General features: G+C 43.0%; 1 protein-coding gene across 1 annotated transcript in view; it reads right to left on the minus strand.

Annotated features, from left to right (window-relative positions):
- The window catches only part of LOC137320664 (ADAMTS-like protein 1), a 613,156-nt gene that overhangs the window by 311,849 nt on the left and 282,134 nt on the right, over window positions 1–19,173 (minus strand). The window contains exon 7 of the mRNA XM_067982343.1: window positions 13,088–13,162. Within this exon, the coding sequence (XP_067838444.1) occupies window positions 13,088–13,162 (75 nt within the window). The remainder of the gene's footprint in view (window positions 1–13,087; window positions 13,163–19,173) is intronic.

The following is a 19,173-nucleotide window of genomic DNA, read 5'->3' on the forward strand; positions in this document are numbered from 1 at the left end:
CTGCTCTGGAATTCAATCAGATCATGGCTGATCTTCAACCTCAACTCCACTTTCCCACCCGATCCCCATATCCCGTGATTCCCCTAGAGTCCAATAATCTATCCATCTCAGTCTTGAATATATTCAATGACTGAGCGTCCACAGCCCTCTGGGGTAGAGAATTCCAAAGATTCACAACCCTCTGTGTGAAGAAATTCCTCCTCATCTCAGTCTTGAATGACTGACCTCTTATCCTGCAACTATGCCCCCTAGTTCTAGACTCGCCAGCCAGGGGAAATAATCTCTCAGCATCTACCCTGTCAAGCCCCCTCATAATCTTATCTGGTTCAATGAGGTCACCTCTTATTCTTTTAAACTCCAGAGAATATAGGCCCATTCCACTCAACCTCTCTTCATAAAGACAACCCTCTCACCCCAGGAATCAATCTAGTGAACCTTTGTTGCACTACCTCTAAGGCAAGTATATCCTTCCTTAGACAAGGAGACCAAAACTGTACACAGAACTCCAGGTGAGGTCTCACTAAAGCCATGTACAACTGTAGTAAGACTTCCCTACGCTTGTACTCCAACCACCTTGCAATAAAGGCCAACATGCCATTTGCTTTCCTAATTGTCTGCTGTACCTGCATACTAACTTTTTGTGTTTCTTGTACAAGGACACCCAAATCACTCTGAACACCAACATTTAAGTTTCTCAACATTTTAAAAATCTGTTTTTCTATTCTTCCTACCAAAGTGAATAACCTCACATTTCTCCAAATTATACTCCATCTGTCTTCTTCTTGCCCACTCACTTAATCTGTCGATGTCCCTTTGCAGACTCTTTGTGTCCTCTTCACAGCTTACTTTCCCACGTACCTTTGTAACGTGAGCAAACTTGGATACATTACACTCGGTCCCTTCATCTAAGTCATTAATATAGATTGTAAATAGCTGAGGCCCAAGCACCGATCCTTGCGTCACTCCACTAGTTACAGCCTACCAACCTGAGAATGACCCATTTATCCCTATTCTCTGTTTTGTGTCCGTTAACCAATCCTCTATACATGCTAATATATTACCCCAACCCCTTAAGCCCTTACCTTGTGTAACAACCTTTTATGTGGCAGCTTATCGAATGTCTTTTGAAAATCCAAATACAGTATATCCACTGGTTCCCCTTTATCTACCCTGCTAGTTACATCTTCAAAAAACTCTAATAAATTTGTCAAACAGATTTCCAGTGTTCCTGATACAAACTACACAGTACCAGATTCCAGTTTGATACATACACAGTATAGACTGGTACTGTATAGGTTGTATCAGGTACACTAGAAATCTGGTACTGTATAGGTTGTATCAGGTACACTAGAAATCTGGTACTGTATAGTTTGCACCAGGAACACTGGAATCTGGTACTGTGTAGTATGTATCAGGAACACTGGAAATCTGGTACTGTATAGCTTGTATCAGGAACACTGGACATCAGGTACTGTATAGTTTGTATCAGGAACGCTGGAAATCTGGTACTCTATAGTTTGTATCAGGAATACTGGAAATCTGGCACTGTATGGCTTGTATCAGGAACACTGGACATCAGTACTGTATAGTTTGTATCAGGAATACTGGAATCTGGTACTCTATAGATTGTATCAGGAACACTGGAAATCTGGTACTGTATAGTTTGTATCAGGAATACTGGATATCTGGTACTGTATAGTTTGCATCAGGAATACTGGAATCTGGTACTCTATAGTTTGTAACAGGAACACTGGAAATAAGTACTGTATAGTTTGTATCAGGAACACTGGACATCAGGTACTGTATAGATTGTATCAGGAATACTGGAATCTGGTACTCTGTAGATTGTAACAGGAACACTGGAAATCTGGTACTGTATAGTTTGTATCAGGAACACTGGACATCAGGTACTGTATAGTTTGCATCAGGAACACTGGAAATCTGGTACTGTATAGTTTGTATCAGGAACACTGGAAATCTGGTACTGTATAGTTTGTATCAGGTACACTGGACATCAGGTACTGTATAGTTTGTATAAGGAACACTGCAAATCTGGCACTGTATGGTTTGTATCAGGAACACTGGAAATCTGGTACTGTATAGTTTGTATCAGGAACACTGGAAATCTGGTACTGTATAGTTTGTATCAGGTACACTGGACATCGGGTACTGTATAGTTTGTATAAGGAACACTGCAAATCTGGCACTGTATGGTTTGTATCAGGAACACTGGACATCAGGTACTGTATAGTTTGTATCAGGAATACTGGAATCTTGTACTGTATAGTTTGTATCAGGAACACTGAAAATCTGGTACTGTATAGTTTGTATAAGGAACACTGCAAATCTGGCACTGTATGGTTTGTATCAGGAACACTGGACATCAGGTACTGTATAGTTTGTATCAGGAATACTGGAATCTTGTACTGTATAGTTTGTATCAGGAACACTGAAAATCTGGTACTGTATAGTTTGTATCAGGAACACTGGAAATCTGGTACTGTACAGTTTGTAGCAGGAACACTGTGCCATGCCTGTCTTCAAGAACTCTTTCCTTTTCTAAATGTTTACATGAGTTTCAGTTTGTATCTGGTACACTAGAAATCTGGTGCTGTATAGTTTGTATCAGGAATACTGGAATCTGGTACTGTATAGTTTGTATCAGGACACTAGAAATCTGGTACTGTATAGTTTGTATCAGGCACACTGGAAATCTGGTACTGTATAGTTTGTATCAGGAACACTGGAAATCTAGTACTGTATAGTTTGTATCAGGAACACTGGAAATCTGGCACTGTATGGTGAAGGGATTCGCAAAATTTCACATGCTCCCCACCCCCCACCCCCCGAAGATTTATTGGAGTTATTAAAGAAACCCTGGTGTGACTGTGTTTTAAAAAATCCAGGGTCTCTCAAAATAGCTGCGGTCAGACACATGGCTGAGGACCGGCAGATTTGAAATTGGATTCTCTAACAGCTTGGCAGGCTTCGTGTTTCAGACAGGTTTCTTTGAACAATGCAGTTGCATTCAAGCCCTGAGGCAAGCCATCAACATGGCCGGCCTGCACATCAAAATTCGAGCAGGAGAAATCCCAGGACAAAAGGTGAACAATCAAGGTACATTCGGAACAATGGTAAAGCAGTTATGGAACAGATCAGTACAGGAACCGGCCATTATGTAAATGGGCCAGAGATTGGGGTCCTTTGTCTTAAAGCAGTTATGGAACTCATCAGTACAGGAACCGGCCATCATGTAAATGGGCCAGAGATTGGGGTCCTTTGTCTTACGTTTTCGTGCTTAAATCGAACAATGAAGCAAGCTGATGAGGTACGAAAAAAACCTGTTACCAGGAGAGTATAACTGGGGCTTCCCAGTATCTCTCTCTCTCTCTTCGCCTCTTGGCCCGGTGTCCTGTCTGCTTGCTAGCAACTAAGAAGGAAGGCCATCCAGTAAACCTCGCAACCACATGTCGACGGCAGCAGCAGAGCACCGGGGCCAGGCCTTTTCATCTGTTTCACCGGTGAGCATTAATTTTCTGGCCGCCACAAGACAACCTAGCTAAGTGTAAGGGTGGGGGTTAAATTGTGATTTTAGAATTTTCCCTTGATGTGTCCGTTTCTTCCACCCCGTTAAGTGTAAGACTGTATTACATCCATAGCGAATTTCTTTTATCTTCTGTATAATACTGTTTACCTTGTAGTTTTAGTTTTCTTATTAATAAACATTGGTTTTCCTTGTACCAATCCACTGGTTTGTTAGTATGTCTTTGTTACCGCCCGATAAGTCCTCAGCTCAGAATCAGGAAGGGGTAAGCAATTCGCAACCGCACAGCGGGCAGGGCAGCTCAGAAAAACATAACTGGCTGACCTATAATAAGCCCGAGAAACAGTAAAAACCCCTTACAATGGTTTGTATCAGGAACACTGGTCATTAGGTACTGTATAGTTTGTATCAGGAATACTGGAATCTGATACTCTATAGATTGTATCAGGAACACTGGAAATCTGGTACTGTATAGTTTGTATCAAGAATACTGGATATCTGGCACTGTATGGTTTGTATCAGGAACACTGGACATCAGGTACTGTATAGTTTGTATCAGGAACACTGGACATCAGGTACTGTATAGTTTGTATCAGGAATACTGGAATCTGGTACTCTGTAGTTTGTATCAGGAACACTGGAAATCTGGTACTGTATAGTTTGTATCAGGAACACTGGACATCAGGTACTGTATAGTTTGCATCAGGAACACTGGAAATCTGGTACTGTATAGTTTGTATCAGGAACACTGGAAATCTGGTACTGTATAGTTTGTATCAGGTACACTGGACATCAGGTACTGTATAGTTTGTATAAGGAACACTGCAAATCTGGCACTGTATGGTTTGTAACAGGAACACTGGACATCAGGTACTGTATAGTTTGTATCAGGAATACTGGAATCTTGTACTGTATAGATTGTATCAGGAACACTGGACATCAGGTACTGTATAGTTTGTATCAGGAACACTGGAATCTGGTACTCTATAGATTGTATCAGGAACACTGGAAATCTGGTACTGTACAGTTTGTAGCAGGAACACTGTGCCATGCCTGTCTTCAAGAACTCTTTCCTTTTCTAAATGTTTACATGAGTTTCAGTTTGTATCAGGTACACTAGAAATCTAGTGCTGTATAGTTTGTATCAGGAATACTGGAAATCTGGCACTGTATGGTTTGTATCAGGAACACTGGACATCAGGTACTGTATAGTTTGTATCAGGAATACTGGAATCTGGTACTCTATAGATTGTATCAGGAACACTGGAAATCTTTTTTTTTATTCGTTCACGGGATATGGGCGTCGCTGGCAAGGCCGGCATTTATTGCCCATCCCTAATTGCCCTCGAGAAGGTGGTGGTGAGCCGCCTTCTTGAACCGCTGCAGTCCGTGTGGTGACGGTTCTCCCACAGTGCTGTTAGGAAGGGAGTTCCAGGATTTTGACCCAGCGACAATGAAGGAACGGCGATATATTTCCAAGTCGGGATGGTGTGTGACTTGGAGGGGAACGTGCAGGTGGTGTTGTTCCCATGCGCCTGCTGCCCTTGTCCTTCCAGGTGGTAGAGGTCGCGGGTTTGTATCAGGAATACTGGATATCTGGTACTGTATGGTTTGTATCAGGAACACTGGACATCAGGTACTGTATAGTTTGTATCAGGAACACTGGAATCTGGTACTGTATAGTTTGTATCAGGCACACTGGAAATCTGGTACTGTATAGTTTGTATCAGGCACACTGGAAATCTGGTACTGTATAGTTTGTATCAGGAACACTGGAAATTAGGTACTATATAGATTGTATCAGGTACAGGATTGTATTAGGGAGACAGAGGAAAGCGTGTCAGGAAGGGACAGAAGGTATGGAGTAAAAGGTGAAGTGTTAAAAAAGGAAAATGCGGGAACTAAGTGTCACAAAACATATTTCAAAGTTCTTTATCTGAATACACGTAGCATTCGTAACAAAATGGACGAGTTAACGGCACAAATAACTACGTATGGGTATGATCTTGTGGCCATTACAGAAACATGGCTGCAGAGTGACAACGACTGGGAATTAAATATGCCAGGGTATTTAACAATCAGGAAGGACAGGCATGAAGGAAGGGGAGGTGAGGTGGCTATGTTAATAAGGGAAGGAATCACTGTAATACAGCGAAAAGATATTGGGACAAAGGATCAGGATAATGAAACAGTTTGGGTAGAGATAAGGAATAATAAGAGGAAAAAAACACCAGTGGACGTAGTATATAGGCCTCCTAATAGTTGCAACTCTGCTGGAAGAAGTATTAATCAGGAAATAGTCGGGGCATGTAATAAGGGAACAGCTATAATTATGGGAGATTTTAACTATCATATCAACTGGACAAATCAAATTGGGCAGGGCAGCCTTGAGGAAGAGTTTATTGAGTGTATTAGGGATGGATTTCTTGAGCAGTATGTAACTGATCCTACAAGGGGGCAAGCAACCTTGGACCTGGTCCTGTGTAATGAGACAGGATTAATTAATAATGTCCTAGTTAAGGATCCCCTTGGAATGAGTGACCATAACATGGTTACATTCCATATCCAATTAGAGGGTGAGAAGGTTGGTTCTCAAACAAGCGTACTGAGCTTGAATAAAGGAGACAATGATGGTATGAGAGCGGAATTGATTAAAGTGGACTGGGAAAATAGATTAAAGGGTAAGACGGTACATGAGCAGTGGTGTTCATTCAAGGAGTTATTTTACAACTTTCAAAAAAAAATATTCCACTGAGGAAAAACGGGTGTAAAAGAAATGGCAGCCATCCGTGGCTAAGTAAAGAAATTAAGGATAGTATCCGACTAAAAACAAGGACATATAAGGTAGCCAAACTTAGTGGGAGGATAGAAGATTGGGAAGTCTTCAAAAGACAGCAAAAAGTAACTAAAGGATTGATTAAGCAAGGGAAGACAAATTATGAAAATAAATTAGCAAAAAATATAAAACAGATAGCAAGAGTTTCTACAGTTATATAAAAAGAAAAAGGGTGGCTAAGGCAAACGTAGGTCCCTTAGAGGATGAGACCGGGAAATTAATGGTGGGAAACTTGGAGATGGCAAAAATGCTGAACAAATATTTTGTTTCAGTCTTTACGGTAGAAGACACTAAGAATATCCCAACACTGGACAAACAGGGGGCTCTAGGGCGGGGGGGGGGTGGTGGGCGGGAGGAGCTAAATACGATTAAAATCACTAAGGAATTGGTACTCAGTAAATTAATGGGACTCAAGGCGGATAAATCCCCTGGACCTGATGGCTTGCATCCGAGGGTCTTGAGGAAAGTGGCAGTAGGGATTGTGGATGCTTTGGTAATAATTTTCCAAAATTCTCTGGACTCGGCAAAGGTCCTGGCAGATTGGAAAACTGCTAATGTAACACCCTTATTTAAAAAGGGTAGTAGGCAGAAGGCTGGAAATTATAGACCAGTTAGCCTAACATCTGTGGTGGATAAAATTTTGGAGTCTATTATTAAGGAGACAGTAGCGGAACATTTGGATGAACATAATTTAATAGGACAAAGTCAGCATGGCTTTACGAAGGGGAAGTCATGTCTGACAAATTTGCTTGAGTTCTTTGAGGACATAACGTACAGGGTGGATAAAGGGGAACCAGTGGACGTAGTGCATTTAGACTTCCAGAAGGCATTCGACAAGGTGCCACATAAAAGATTATTGCTCAAGATAAAGAATCACTGGATTGGGGGTAATATTCTGGCATGGGTGGAGGATTGGTTATCTAACAGGAAGCAGAGAGTTGGGATAAATGGTTCATTCTCGGACTGGCAACCAGTAGCCAGTGGTGTTCCGCAAGGGTCGGTGCTGGGTCCCCAACTCTTTACAATCTATATTAACGATTTGGAGGAGGGGACCGAGTGTAACATATCAAAGTTTGCAGATGATACAAAGATGGGAGGGAAAGTGGAGAGTGAGGAGGACATAAAGAACCTACAGGGGGATATAGACAGGCTGGGTGAGTGGGCGGAGATTTGGCCGATGCAATACAATATTGGAAAATGTGAGGTTATGCACTTTGGCAGGAAAAATCAGAGAGCAACTTATTATCTTAATGGCGAGTAACTGGAAAGTACTGCAGTACAAAGGGATCTGGGGGTCCTAGTGCAAGAAAATCAAAAGGTTTGTATGCAGGTGCAGCAGGTGATCAAGAAGGTCAACGGAATGTCGGCTTTTATTGCTAGGGGGATAGAATATAAAAACAGGGAGGTATTGCTGCAGTTATATAAGGTATTGGTGAGACCGCACCTGGAATACTGCATACAGTTTTGGTGTCCATACTTAAGAAAAGACATACTTGCTCTCGAGGCAGTACAAAGAAGGTTCACTCGGTTAATCCCGGGGATGAGGGGGCGGACATATGAGGAGAGGTTGAGTAGATTGGGACTCTACTCATTGGAGTTCAGAAGAATGAGAGGTGATCTTATTGAAACATATAAGATTGTGAAGGGGCTTGATCGGGTGGATGCGGTAAGGATGTTCCCAAGGATGGGTGAAACTAGAATGAGGGGGCATAATCTTAGAATAAGGGGCTGCTCTTTCACAACTGAGATGAGGAGAAACTTCTTCACTCAGAGGGTAGTAGGTCTGTGGAATTTGCTGCCCCAGGAAGCTGTGGAAGCTACATCATTAAATAAATTTAAAACAGAAATAGACAGTTTCCTAGAAGTAAAGGGAATTAGGGGTTACGGGGAGCGGGCAGGAAATTGGACATGAATTTAGATTTGAGGTTAGGATCAGATCAGCCATGATCTTATTGAATGGCGGAGCAGGCTCGAGGGGCCGATCGGCCTACTCCTGCTCCTATTTCTTATGTTCTTATGTACACTAGAAATCTGGTGCTGTGTAGTTTGTATCAGGAACACTGGAAATCAGGTACTCTATAGATTGTATCAGGTACACTAGAAATCTGGTACTGTATAGTTTGTATCAGAAATACTGGAATTTGGTACTGTATAGTTTGTATCAGGAATACTGGAATCTGGTGCTGTATAGTTTGCATCAGGAACACTGGAATCTGGTACTGTATAGTTTGCATCAGGAACACTGGAATCTTGTACTGTATAGTTTGTATCAGGAACACTGGACATCAGGTACTGTATAGTTTGTATCAGGCACACTGGAAATCAGGTACTGTATAGATTGTATCAGGTACACTAGAAATCTGGTACCGTGTAGTTTGTATCAGGAACACTGGAAATCTGGCACTGTATGGTTTGTATCAGGAGCACTGGACATCAGGTACTGTATAGATTGTATCAGGTACACTAGAAATCTGGTACTGTATAGTTTGTATCAGAAATACTGGAATTTGGTGCTGTATAGTTTTTATCAGGAACACTGGAAATCTGGTATTGTATAGTTTGTATCAGGAACACTGGAATCTGGTACTGTATAGTTTTTATCAGGAACACTGGAAATCTGGTATTGTATAGTTTGTATCAGGAATACTGGAATCTGGTACTGTATAGTTTTTATCAGGAACACTGGACATCAGGTACTGTATAGTTTGCATCAGGAACACTGGAATCTGGTACTGTATAGTTTTTATCAGGAACACTGGACATCAGGTACTGTATAGTTTGCATCAGGAACACTGGAATCTGGTACTGTATAGTTTGCATCAGGAACACTGGAATCTGGTACTGTATAGTTTGTATCAGGCACACTGGAAATCTGGTACTGTATTGTTTGTATCAGGAACACTGGACATCAGGTACTGTATAGTTTGTATCAGGAACACTGGAATCTGGTAATGTATAGTTTGTATCAGGAACACTGGACATCAGGTACTGTATAGTTTGTATCAGGAACACTGGAATCTGGTACTGTATTGTTTGTATCAGGAACACTGGACATCAGGTACTGTATAGTTTGTATCAGGAACACTGGAATCTGGTGCTGTATACTTTGTATCAGGAACACTGGAAATCTGGTACTGTGCAGTTTGTAGCAGGAACGCTGTGCCATGCCTGTCTTCAAGAACTCTTTCCTGTTCTAAATGTTTACATGAGTTTCAGTTCCTAAAAGTGTAAGGGATAAAACCTACAATGCTGTCCTTCAAATAAACAAATATTACTTTTAAGTTCCTATTTGTGAATATGATTGGGTATGTATCATAACTCCTCACATGGTATATTTCTGGGCCAAACAATTCTGCTGCATTTCTAGTTTGTGAGGCTGTAAATTTCTGCCTCAGCTTTCCAATCTCACACCTTTTTATGCACTGTGCAAGTAAATTCCAGGTCGAAGTTTTTCTTGTCTCTCACTGGAATAGTGACGCAGGTAAAAAAAGGCAAATCAAGCACTGGGGTTCATTTCTAGAGGGATAGAATTGAAAAGCAAAGAAGATATGTTAAACTTGTATCAAACCTTGGTTGGACCACACTTGGAGTATTGTGCACAGCTCTGGTCGTCATATTATAAAAAGGATATCGAGGCATTGAAGAAGGTGCAAAAAAGATTCACATGGATGATACCAGAACTGAGAGGATATCCTTATCAGGAAAGCTGGAACAGGCTGGGGCTCTTTTCTCTCGAAAAGTGAAGGCTGAGGGGTGACCTGATAGAGGTCTTTAAGGTTTGATAGGGTAGACGTGGAGAAAATGTTTCCACTTGTGGGGGAGTCCAAAGCTAGAGGTCATAAATGTAAAATAGTTACTAATAAATCCAATAGGGAATTCAGGAGAAACCTCTTTACCTAAAGAGTGGTAAGAATGTGGAACTCGCTACCACAAGGAGTAATTGAGGCAAATAGCATAAATGCATTTAAGAGGAAGCTGGATAAGCATATGAGGGCGAAAAGAATAGAAGGGTCTCCTGATAGGGTTAAATGAAGGAGGGAGGGAGGAGGCTCGTGTGGAGCATAAACTCCGGCATAGACCAGTTGGGCCGAATGGCGTGTTCCTGTGCTGTACTTGCGATGTAACTAAATGTAACTTGATGTAACAGCAAATTAATGCCAAAAAACACCATGGAGGCATGGCTATCCCATCATTCACAACATTAATGAATGTCCTCTATTAAAATGATAGGCTGAATGTCATTCCATGATAGGGTAAATTGAAGATGGTCGATGGAAGGAACAGGATCAATGACCTCAACAGGCTTTGCATATTCCATATTATCTCACACTTTGAATGATGAAACTGTGGTCTGAATCCTTCAATCACAATTGCCCAGGTATGTCCTGTCCACAAAAAGCAGGACAAATCCAATCCGGCCATTTACCGCCCCATCAGCCTACTCTCAATCATCAGCAAAGTGATGGAAGGTGTCGTCGATGGTGTTATTAAGCGGCACTTACTCACCAATAACCTGCTCACCGATGCTCAGTTTGGGTTCTGCCAGGACCACTTGGCTCCAGACCTCATTACAGCCTTGGTCTAAACATGGACAAAAGAGCTGAATTCCAGAGGTGAGGTGAGAGTGACTGCCCTTGACATCAAGGCAGCATTTGATTGAGTGTGGCACCAAGGAGCCCTGGTAAAATTGAAGTCAATGGGAATCAGGGGGAAAACTCTCCAGTGGCTGGAGTCATACCCAGCACAAAGGAAGATGGTAGTGGTTGTTGGAGGCCAATCATCTCAGCCCCAGGACATTGCTGCAGGAGTTCCTCAGGGCAGTGTCCCAGGCCCAACCATCTTCAGCTGCTCCATCAATGACATTCCCTCCATCATAAGGTCAGAAATGGGGAAGTTCGCTGATGATTGCACAGTGTTCAGTTCCATTCGCAACCCCTCAAATAAAGAAGCAGTCCGAGCCCGCATGCAGCAAGACCTGGACAACATCCAGGCTTGGGCTGATAAGTGGCAAGTAACATTCGTGCCAGGCAAGTGCCAGGCAATGACCATCTCCAACAAGAGAGAGTCTAACCACCTCCCCATGACATTCAATGGCATTACCATCACCGAATCCCCACTATTAACATCCTGGGGGTCACCATTGACCAGAAACCTAACTGGACCAGCCATATAAATACTGTGGCTACACGAACAGGTCAGAGGCTGGGTATTCTGCGGCAAGTGACTCACCTCCTGACTCCTCAAAGCCTTTCCACCATCTACAAGGCACAAGTCAGGAGTGTGATGGAATACTCTCCACTTGCCTGGATGAGTGCAGCTCCAACAACACTCAAGAAGTTCAACACCATCCAGGACAAAGCAGCCCGCTTGATTGGCACCCCATCCACCACCCGAAACATTCACTCCCTTCATCACCGGTGCACTGTGGCTGCGGTGTGTACTATCCACAGGGTGCATTGCAGCAACTCACCAAGGCTTCTTCAACAGCACCTCCCAAACCCACGACCTGTACCACCTAGAAGGACAGCACACACATGGGAACAACACCACCTGCACGTTCCTCTCCAAGTCATACACCATCCCGACATGGAAATATATCGCCGTTCCTTCATCGTCGCTGGGTCAAAATCCTGGAACGCCCTTCCTAACAGCACTGTGGGAGAACCTTCACCACACGGACTGCAGCGGTTCAAGAAGGCGGCTCACCACCACCTTCTCGAGGGCAATTAGGGATGGGCAATAAATGCTGGCCTTGCCAGCGACGCCCACATCCCATGAACGAATTTTAAAAAATCACCCTGCAACTTTAAATTCACTGGTGCAGTATGGATGGAACCCACTATAATTGAGCCATATTTTCCACTATCTTCAGAAATTTATTGTTAAATTCCCAACAATGATCAATATAATTTCTACAGCTTTTATCAACATTTTCTGCAAAATGTTTGGACAGACTGAGGAGCTGTACAATGATCCAGAGACATTCAGTTGCAGAAAAGTATTCCCAATCCTACTTTTGAAAAAAGATGAAATAAATGTCAGGTGTTTCCTCTGAACACATTGAAGGTTGTATGAGGAAAATCCATTTGTGTGGAGAGAAGGGCAGGTGTGCAAGTTTATTTAGCTTTGACTTATCAGCTTTTCTTCAGCCCTGCTGTCGTATCCTTAATTGATTTTAACGGAATAGTCACAAACCAATGAGAATACAAATATTTTGTTGGATCTGATTAAATATGTAATTCTTTATATGAGTAGGACTCAGGGCTACATTTAGTTTTAAAAAATCAATCTGGAAAGAAACACAGCCCAGAGATCTACTCTTTTTAAAAGAAACAGGAGCTCAAATGCAAATGCTTCACCTTGATTTTACTTGTCCCGAAAGTTTTATTATTAAATTTAATCCATTTAGACTGGCAGAGAGGAGCATTTATCTATTTTGAATGTCAACCAACCCAAGCCCATCATCAACATCAAACTTCAAAAACCATTATGCTATTAACACATAACAAGCAAATCTGGCCATAAAAAAATGATTGAAATGTATATTTCAACAGTTGTTATCTATGATAATCACTGGCTGCACATTGGAAGATTGTTTCTAATTAATATTAAATGTTTTCCATTAAATCATTAAGGATGATCTCTAAAAACACGACAATAAACAGCAGATTTAAAGGGTTTCAGTCGTAAAATCAGAGTCTACTTACGCAGATGGTCAGAGCCTTTGAGTACAATTCTGACATGCCGACTTCCATATGGAATGGCAATGACAGTGTCGTCCACTGGGGAAAGAAATTTGAAGAATGAGACATTTTAATGGAAAAAGTATCTGGGAGAAAAGTTTCTAATATATATTGCATTGATATACATTTTTCTTTCAAGTATCTCTTTTCTAGCTTACATAGGCTGCATTTGAATACTCTAAATCAGAGGCTGCTGCATGATATTATCACTATCACCAGAGCATAAAGGCATGAATAAATGGAAATGCTTACTTGGTCATCCTCCATTAAGGAACTGCCAAATATGGTGAATCATAATATATTTTTTTTAGAAAAAAGAAATGTGTAAACAGATTTTATTAAAACATAACACATCCGAAGGCCCTGTCTATTAAACACATATTGCCTTCTGAATAAGGGGTGATCTTACAGAAGTCTATAAAATAATGAGGGGCATAGATAAGGTAGATAGTCAAAATCTTTTCCCAAAGGTAGGGGATTCTCTAATGAGGGGGCATAGATTTAAGGTGAGAGGGGAGAGATACAAAAGGGTCCAGAGGGGCAATTTTTTCACTCAAAGGGTGGTGAGTGTCTGGAACGAGCTGCCAGAGGCAGTAGTAGAGGCGGGTACAATTTTGTCTTTTAAAAAGCATTTGGACAGTTACATGGATAAGATGGGTATAGAGGGATATGGGCCAAGTGCAGGCAATTGGGACTAGCTTAGTGGTATAAACTGGGCGACATGGACATGTTGGGCCGAAGGGCCTGTTTCCACGTTGTAAACTTCTATGATTCTATGAATAACTTGAACCCAATAATGCAAATCAAGTATAATGAGACAATCTACCATTATGCTATCAACGTACAAGCAAACCTGGCCATAAAAAAATGACTGAAATGTACAGATGTTATCTGTGGTAATCACTGGCTACACATTAGAAGATTGTTCCTAATAATTATTAAATGTTTTCCATTAAATCATTAAGGATGATCTCTAAAGACACACCTTCAGAGGGTGTTATGTGTTTCATAAAATCTGTTTACACATTTCATTTTTCCAAAAAATATATTATGATTAACCATATTTGGCAGCTCCTTAATGAAGGATGACCAAGTAAGCATTTCCATTTATTCATACCTTTATGCTCTGGTGATAGTGATAATGTCATGCAACAGTCTCTGAATTAGTGTATTCTTTAACAGATCATAAATACAGACTTCAATTTCTGTTTCAATTGAACTTTGTTGCACTGTCTTATGAATTAACTGAATTTTTTTTAGAATTCAACGCTCTGAACTTTTGTATTTTATGCTATTACTTGTATAGAGTCTGACAGCATTAAAATATACCTTGTATTTTGAAGAATTTCTGGCTGCTGGAGTAAATGTCATGGCAGAAGAAATAGTTTCACAACTGATTGGTTGAAGTGATAAAAAAATGCATTTATTTAACCCTTAATCATATATTTAAGCACTTCACATGCAAGTTTGGAAGAGCAATGAGATGAATAACAAGTTAATCTGTTTTTGGTGGCATTGCTTGCAAGAAGAATCTTGGCCAGTACACTGGAAGGACACTCTGCCCTTCTTTAAATAGTACCCTGAATCACTGGAATAGGCAAATAGGGCCTTACTTTAACATCTCATCCAAAGGAGGCACCTCCAACAATGCAGCACTCCCTCAGTACTGCACTGAAGCATGAGCCTAGATTACATTGTTAAATTGAATCTACAGCACAGAAACAGGCCATTCAGCCCAACTGGTCAATGCTCCACATGAGCCTCCTCCCTCCCTGCTTCATCTATCCCTACATGGAAACCCTTTTATTCCTTTCTCCTTCATGTGCTTATCCAGCTTCCCTTTAAATGCATCTATGCTATTTGGCTCAAGTACTCCTTGTGGTGGTGTGTTCCATATCCTTACCTCTCTTTGGGTAAAGAAGTTTCTCCTGAATTTCCTATTGGATTTATTGGTGGCTATCTTATATTGATAATCTCTAGTTTTGGACTCCCCTACAAATGGAAACATTTTCTCTACATCCACCCTACCAAACAAGGGTACGGTAGCATAGTGGTTATGTTTCTAGACAAGTAATCCAAAGGCCTGGACTAATAATCAGGAGTCATGAGTTCAAATCCCGAAACGGCAGCTGGGGAATCTAAATTCAATTAATTAAATAAAATCTGGAATTTAAAAAAAAACTAGTATCACTAATGGTAGCCATGAAACTACCAGACTGTCGTAAAAACCCATCTGGTTCACTAATGCCCTTTAGGGAAAGAAACCTGCTGTCCTTACCTGGTCTGGCCTATTTGTGACTCCAGACCCACAGCAATGTGGTTGATTCTTAATCACCCTCTGAAATGGCCTAGCAAGCCGCTCAGTTATACAATCTCACGACAAAAAGTCCTAATAAGAATAAAAACAGACGGACCACAAGGCACCGGACACGACAAAGGCAAACCAAGACTAGTCGACCCTGTAAAGTCCTCCTCACCAACATCTGGGACTTGTGCCAAAATTGGGAGAGCTGTCCCACAGACTAGTCAAGCAACAGCCTGACACAGCCGTACTCACAGAATCATACTTTCAGCCAACGTCCCAGACTCTTCCATCACCATCCCTGGGTATGTCCTGTCCAACCTGAAAGACAGACCCACCAGAGGTGGGGATACAGTGATATACAGTCAGGAGGGAGTGGCCCTGGGAGTCCTCAACATTGACTCCGGAACCCATGAAAATCTCATGGCATCAGGTCAAACATGGGCAGGGAAACCTCCTGCTGATTACCACCTACCGCCCTCCCTCAGCTGATCAATCAGTCCTCCTCCATGTTGAGGTTCTGCAAGGGCACAGAATGTACTCTGGGTGGAAAACTTTAATGTCCATCACCAAGAGTAGCACCACTACTGGCCGAGTCCTGAAGGACATAGCTGCTAGACTGGGCCTGCGACAGATGGTGAACGAACCAACACAAGGGAAAAACCTACTAGACCTCGTCCTCACCAATCTACCTGTCGCAGATGCATCTGTCCATGACAGTATTGGTAGGAGTGACCACCGCACAGTCCTTGTGGAGATGAAGTCCCGTCTTCACACTGAGGACACCATCCAATGTGTTGAGTGGCACTACCACCTTGCTACATGGGATAGATTCAGAACAGATCTAGCAGCTCAAAACTGGGCATCCATGAGGCGCTGTGGGCCATCAGCAGCAGCAGAATTGTATTCCAGCACATCTGTAACCTCATGGCCTGGTATATTCCTCACTCTACCATTACCAACAAGCCAGGGTATCAACCCTGGTTCAATGAGGAGTGTAGGTGTAGAAGAGCATGCCAGGAGCAGCACCATGCACACCTAAAAATAAGGTGCCAACCTGGTGAAGCTACAACTCAGGACTACATGCATGCTAAACAGGGGAAGCAACATGCTATAGACAGAGCTAAGCGATTCCACAACCAACGGATCAGATCAAAGCTCTGCAATCCTGCCACATCCAGTCGTGAATGGTGGTGGACAATTAAACAACTAACGGGAGGAGGAGGCTTTGTGAACATCCCCATCCTCAATGATGGTAGAGTCCAGCATGTGAGTGCAAAAGACAAGGCTGAAGCGTTCGCAACCATCTCCATCCAGAAGTGCCGAGTGGATGATCCACCTCGGCCTCCTCCCGATATCCCCACCATCACAGAAGCCAGTCTTCAGCCAATTCGATTCACTTCACGTGATATCAAGAAACGTTGACTGTACAGGATACAACAAAGGCTATGAGTCCGACAACATCGCGGCTGTAGTGCAGAAGACTTGTGCTCCAGAACGAGCCGCATCTCCAGCCAAAGTGTTCCAGTACAGCTACAACACTGGCATCTACCCGACAAAGTGAAAAATTGCCCAGGTACGTCCTGTCCACAAAAAGCAGGACAAATCCAATCCGGCCAATTACCGCCCCATCAGTCTACTCTCAATCATCAGCAAAGTGATGGAAGGTGTCGTCGACAGTGATATCAAGCGGCACCTGCTCACCAATACTTAAGTTTGGGTTCCGCCAGGACCACTCGGCTCCAGACCTCATTACAGCCTTGGTAAAAACATGGACAAAAGAGCTGAATTCCAGAGGTGATAGTGACTGCCCTTGTCAGCAAGGCAGCATTTGACCGAGTGTGGCACCAAGGAGCCCTAGTAAAATTGAAGTCAATGGGAATCAGGAGGAAAACTCTCCAGTAGCTGGAGTTATACCCAGCACAAAGAAAGATAGTAGTGGTTGTTGAAGGCCAATCATATCAACCCCAAGACATTGCTGCAGGAGTTCCTCCGGGCAGTGTCCCAGGCCCAACCATCTTCAGCTGCTTCATCAATGACCGTCCCTCTATCATGAGGTAAGAAATGGGGCTGTTCTCTGATGATTGCACAGTGTTCCATTCCATTCGCAACCCCTCAGATAATGAAGCAGTCCGTGCTTGCATGCAGCAAGAACAGGACAACATCCAGGCTTGGGCGCATAAGTGGCATGTAACATTTGCGCCAGACAAGTGCCAGTCAATGACCATCTCCAACAAGAGAGAGTCTAACCACCTCCCCTTGACATTCAACAGCATTACCATCGCCGAATCCCCCACCATTAACATCCTGGGGGTCATCATTGACCAGAAACTTAACTGGACCAGCTACATTAATACTGTGGCTACAAGAGCAGGTCAGAAGCTGGGTATTCTGCGGCGAGTGACTCACCACCTGACTCCCGAAAGACTTTCCATCATCTACAAGGCACAAGTCAGGAGTGTGATGGAATACTCTTCACTTGCCTGGATGAGTGCAGCTCCAACAAAACTCAAGAAGCTCTACACCATCCAGGACAAAGCAGCCTGCTTGATTGGCACCCTATCCACCACCCTAAACATTCACTCCCTTCACCACCGGTGCACCGTGGCTGCAGCGCCTACCATCCACAGGATGCACTGCAGCAATTCGCCAAGGCTTCTTCAACAGCACCTCCCAAACCCGTGACCTCTGCCACCTAGAAGAACAAGGGTAGCAGGCACATGGGAACAACACCACTTGCACGTTCCCCTCCAAGTCACACACCATCCCGACTTAGAAATATATCACCGTTCTTTCATCGTCGCTGGGTCAAAATCCTGGAACTCCCTACCTAACAGCACTGTGGGAGAACCTTCACCACACAGACTACAGCGGCTCAAGAAGGCAGCTCACCACCACCTTCTCAAGGGCATGATATGGAGATGCCGGTGATGGACTGGGGTTGACAAATGTAAACAATCTTACAACACCAGGTTATAGTCCAACAATTTTATTTGAAAATCACAAGCTTTCGGAGGCTTCCTCCTTCGTCAGGTGAATGTCAGGAAATCCGTGAACGTTTCGCATTTATATTCAGGGAACAATACCTGGTGATTACAGATAATCTTTCCAACTGCCCGTTGTCAAGGCAATCAAAGTGTTCAGACAGAGAGGTGTTACATACAAGACCACCGAATATACAAACGGCCAGAACACAAAACAGAGAGAGAGAGAGGGAGAAACATCCAAAAGGAAGAGAAAGACAGAAAATGACCCGTTGAATTAAAGACAGATAACGTTTATTCGCTGGTGGGGTTACGTGTAGCGTGACATGAACCCAAGATCCCGGTTGAGGCCGTCCTCATGGGTGCGGAACTTGGCTATCAATTTCTGCTCGACAATTTTGCGTTGTCGTGTGTCTCGAAGGCCGCCTTGGAGTACGCTTACCCGAAGGTCGGTGGTTGAATGTCCTTGACTGCTGAAGTGTTCCCCGACTGGGAGGGAACCCTCCTGTCTGGCGATTGTTGCGCGGTGTCCGTTCATCCGTTGTCGCAGTGTCTACATGGTCTCGCCGATGTACCATGCTCTGGGGCATCCTTTCCTGCAACGTATGAGGTAGACAACGTTGGCCGAGTCACAGGAGTATGAACCATGTACCTGGTGGGTGGTGTCCTCTCGTGTGATGGTGGTATCTGTGTCGATGATCTGGCATGTCTTGCAGAGGTTGCCTTGGCAGGGTTGTGTGGTGTCGTGGACGCTGTTCTCCTGA

Source organism: Heptranchias perlo, chromosome 4, assembly GCF_035084215.1.
Source record: "Heptranchias perlo isolate sHepPer1 chromosome 4, sHepPer1.hap1, whole genome shotgun sequence".
Taxonomy (NCBI): domain Eukaryota; kingdom Metazoa; phylum Chordata; class Chondrichthyes; order Hexanchiformes; family Hexanchidae; genus Heptranchias; species Heptranchias perlo.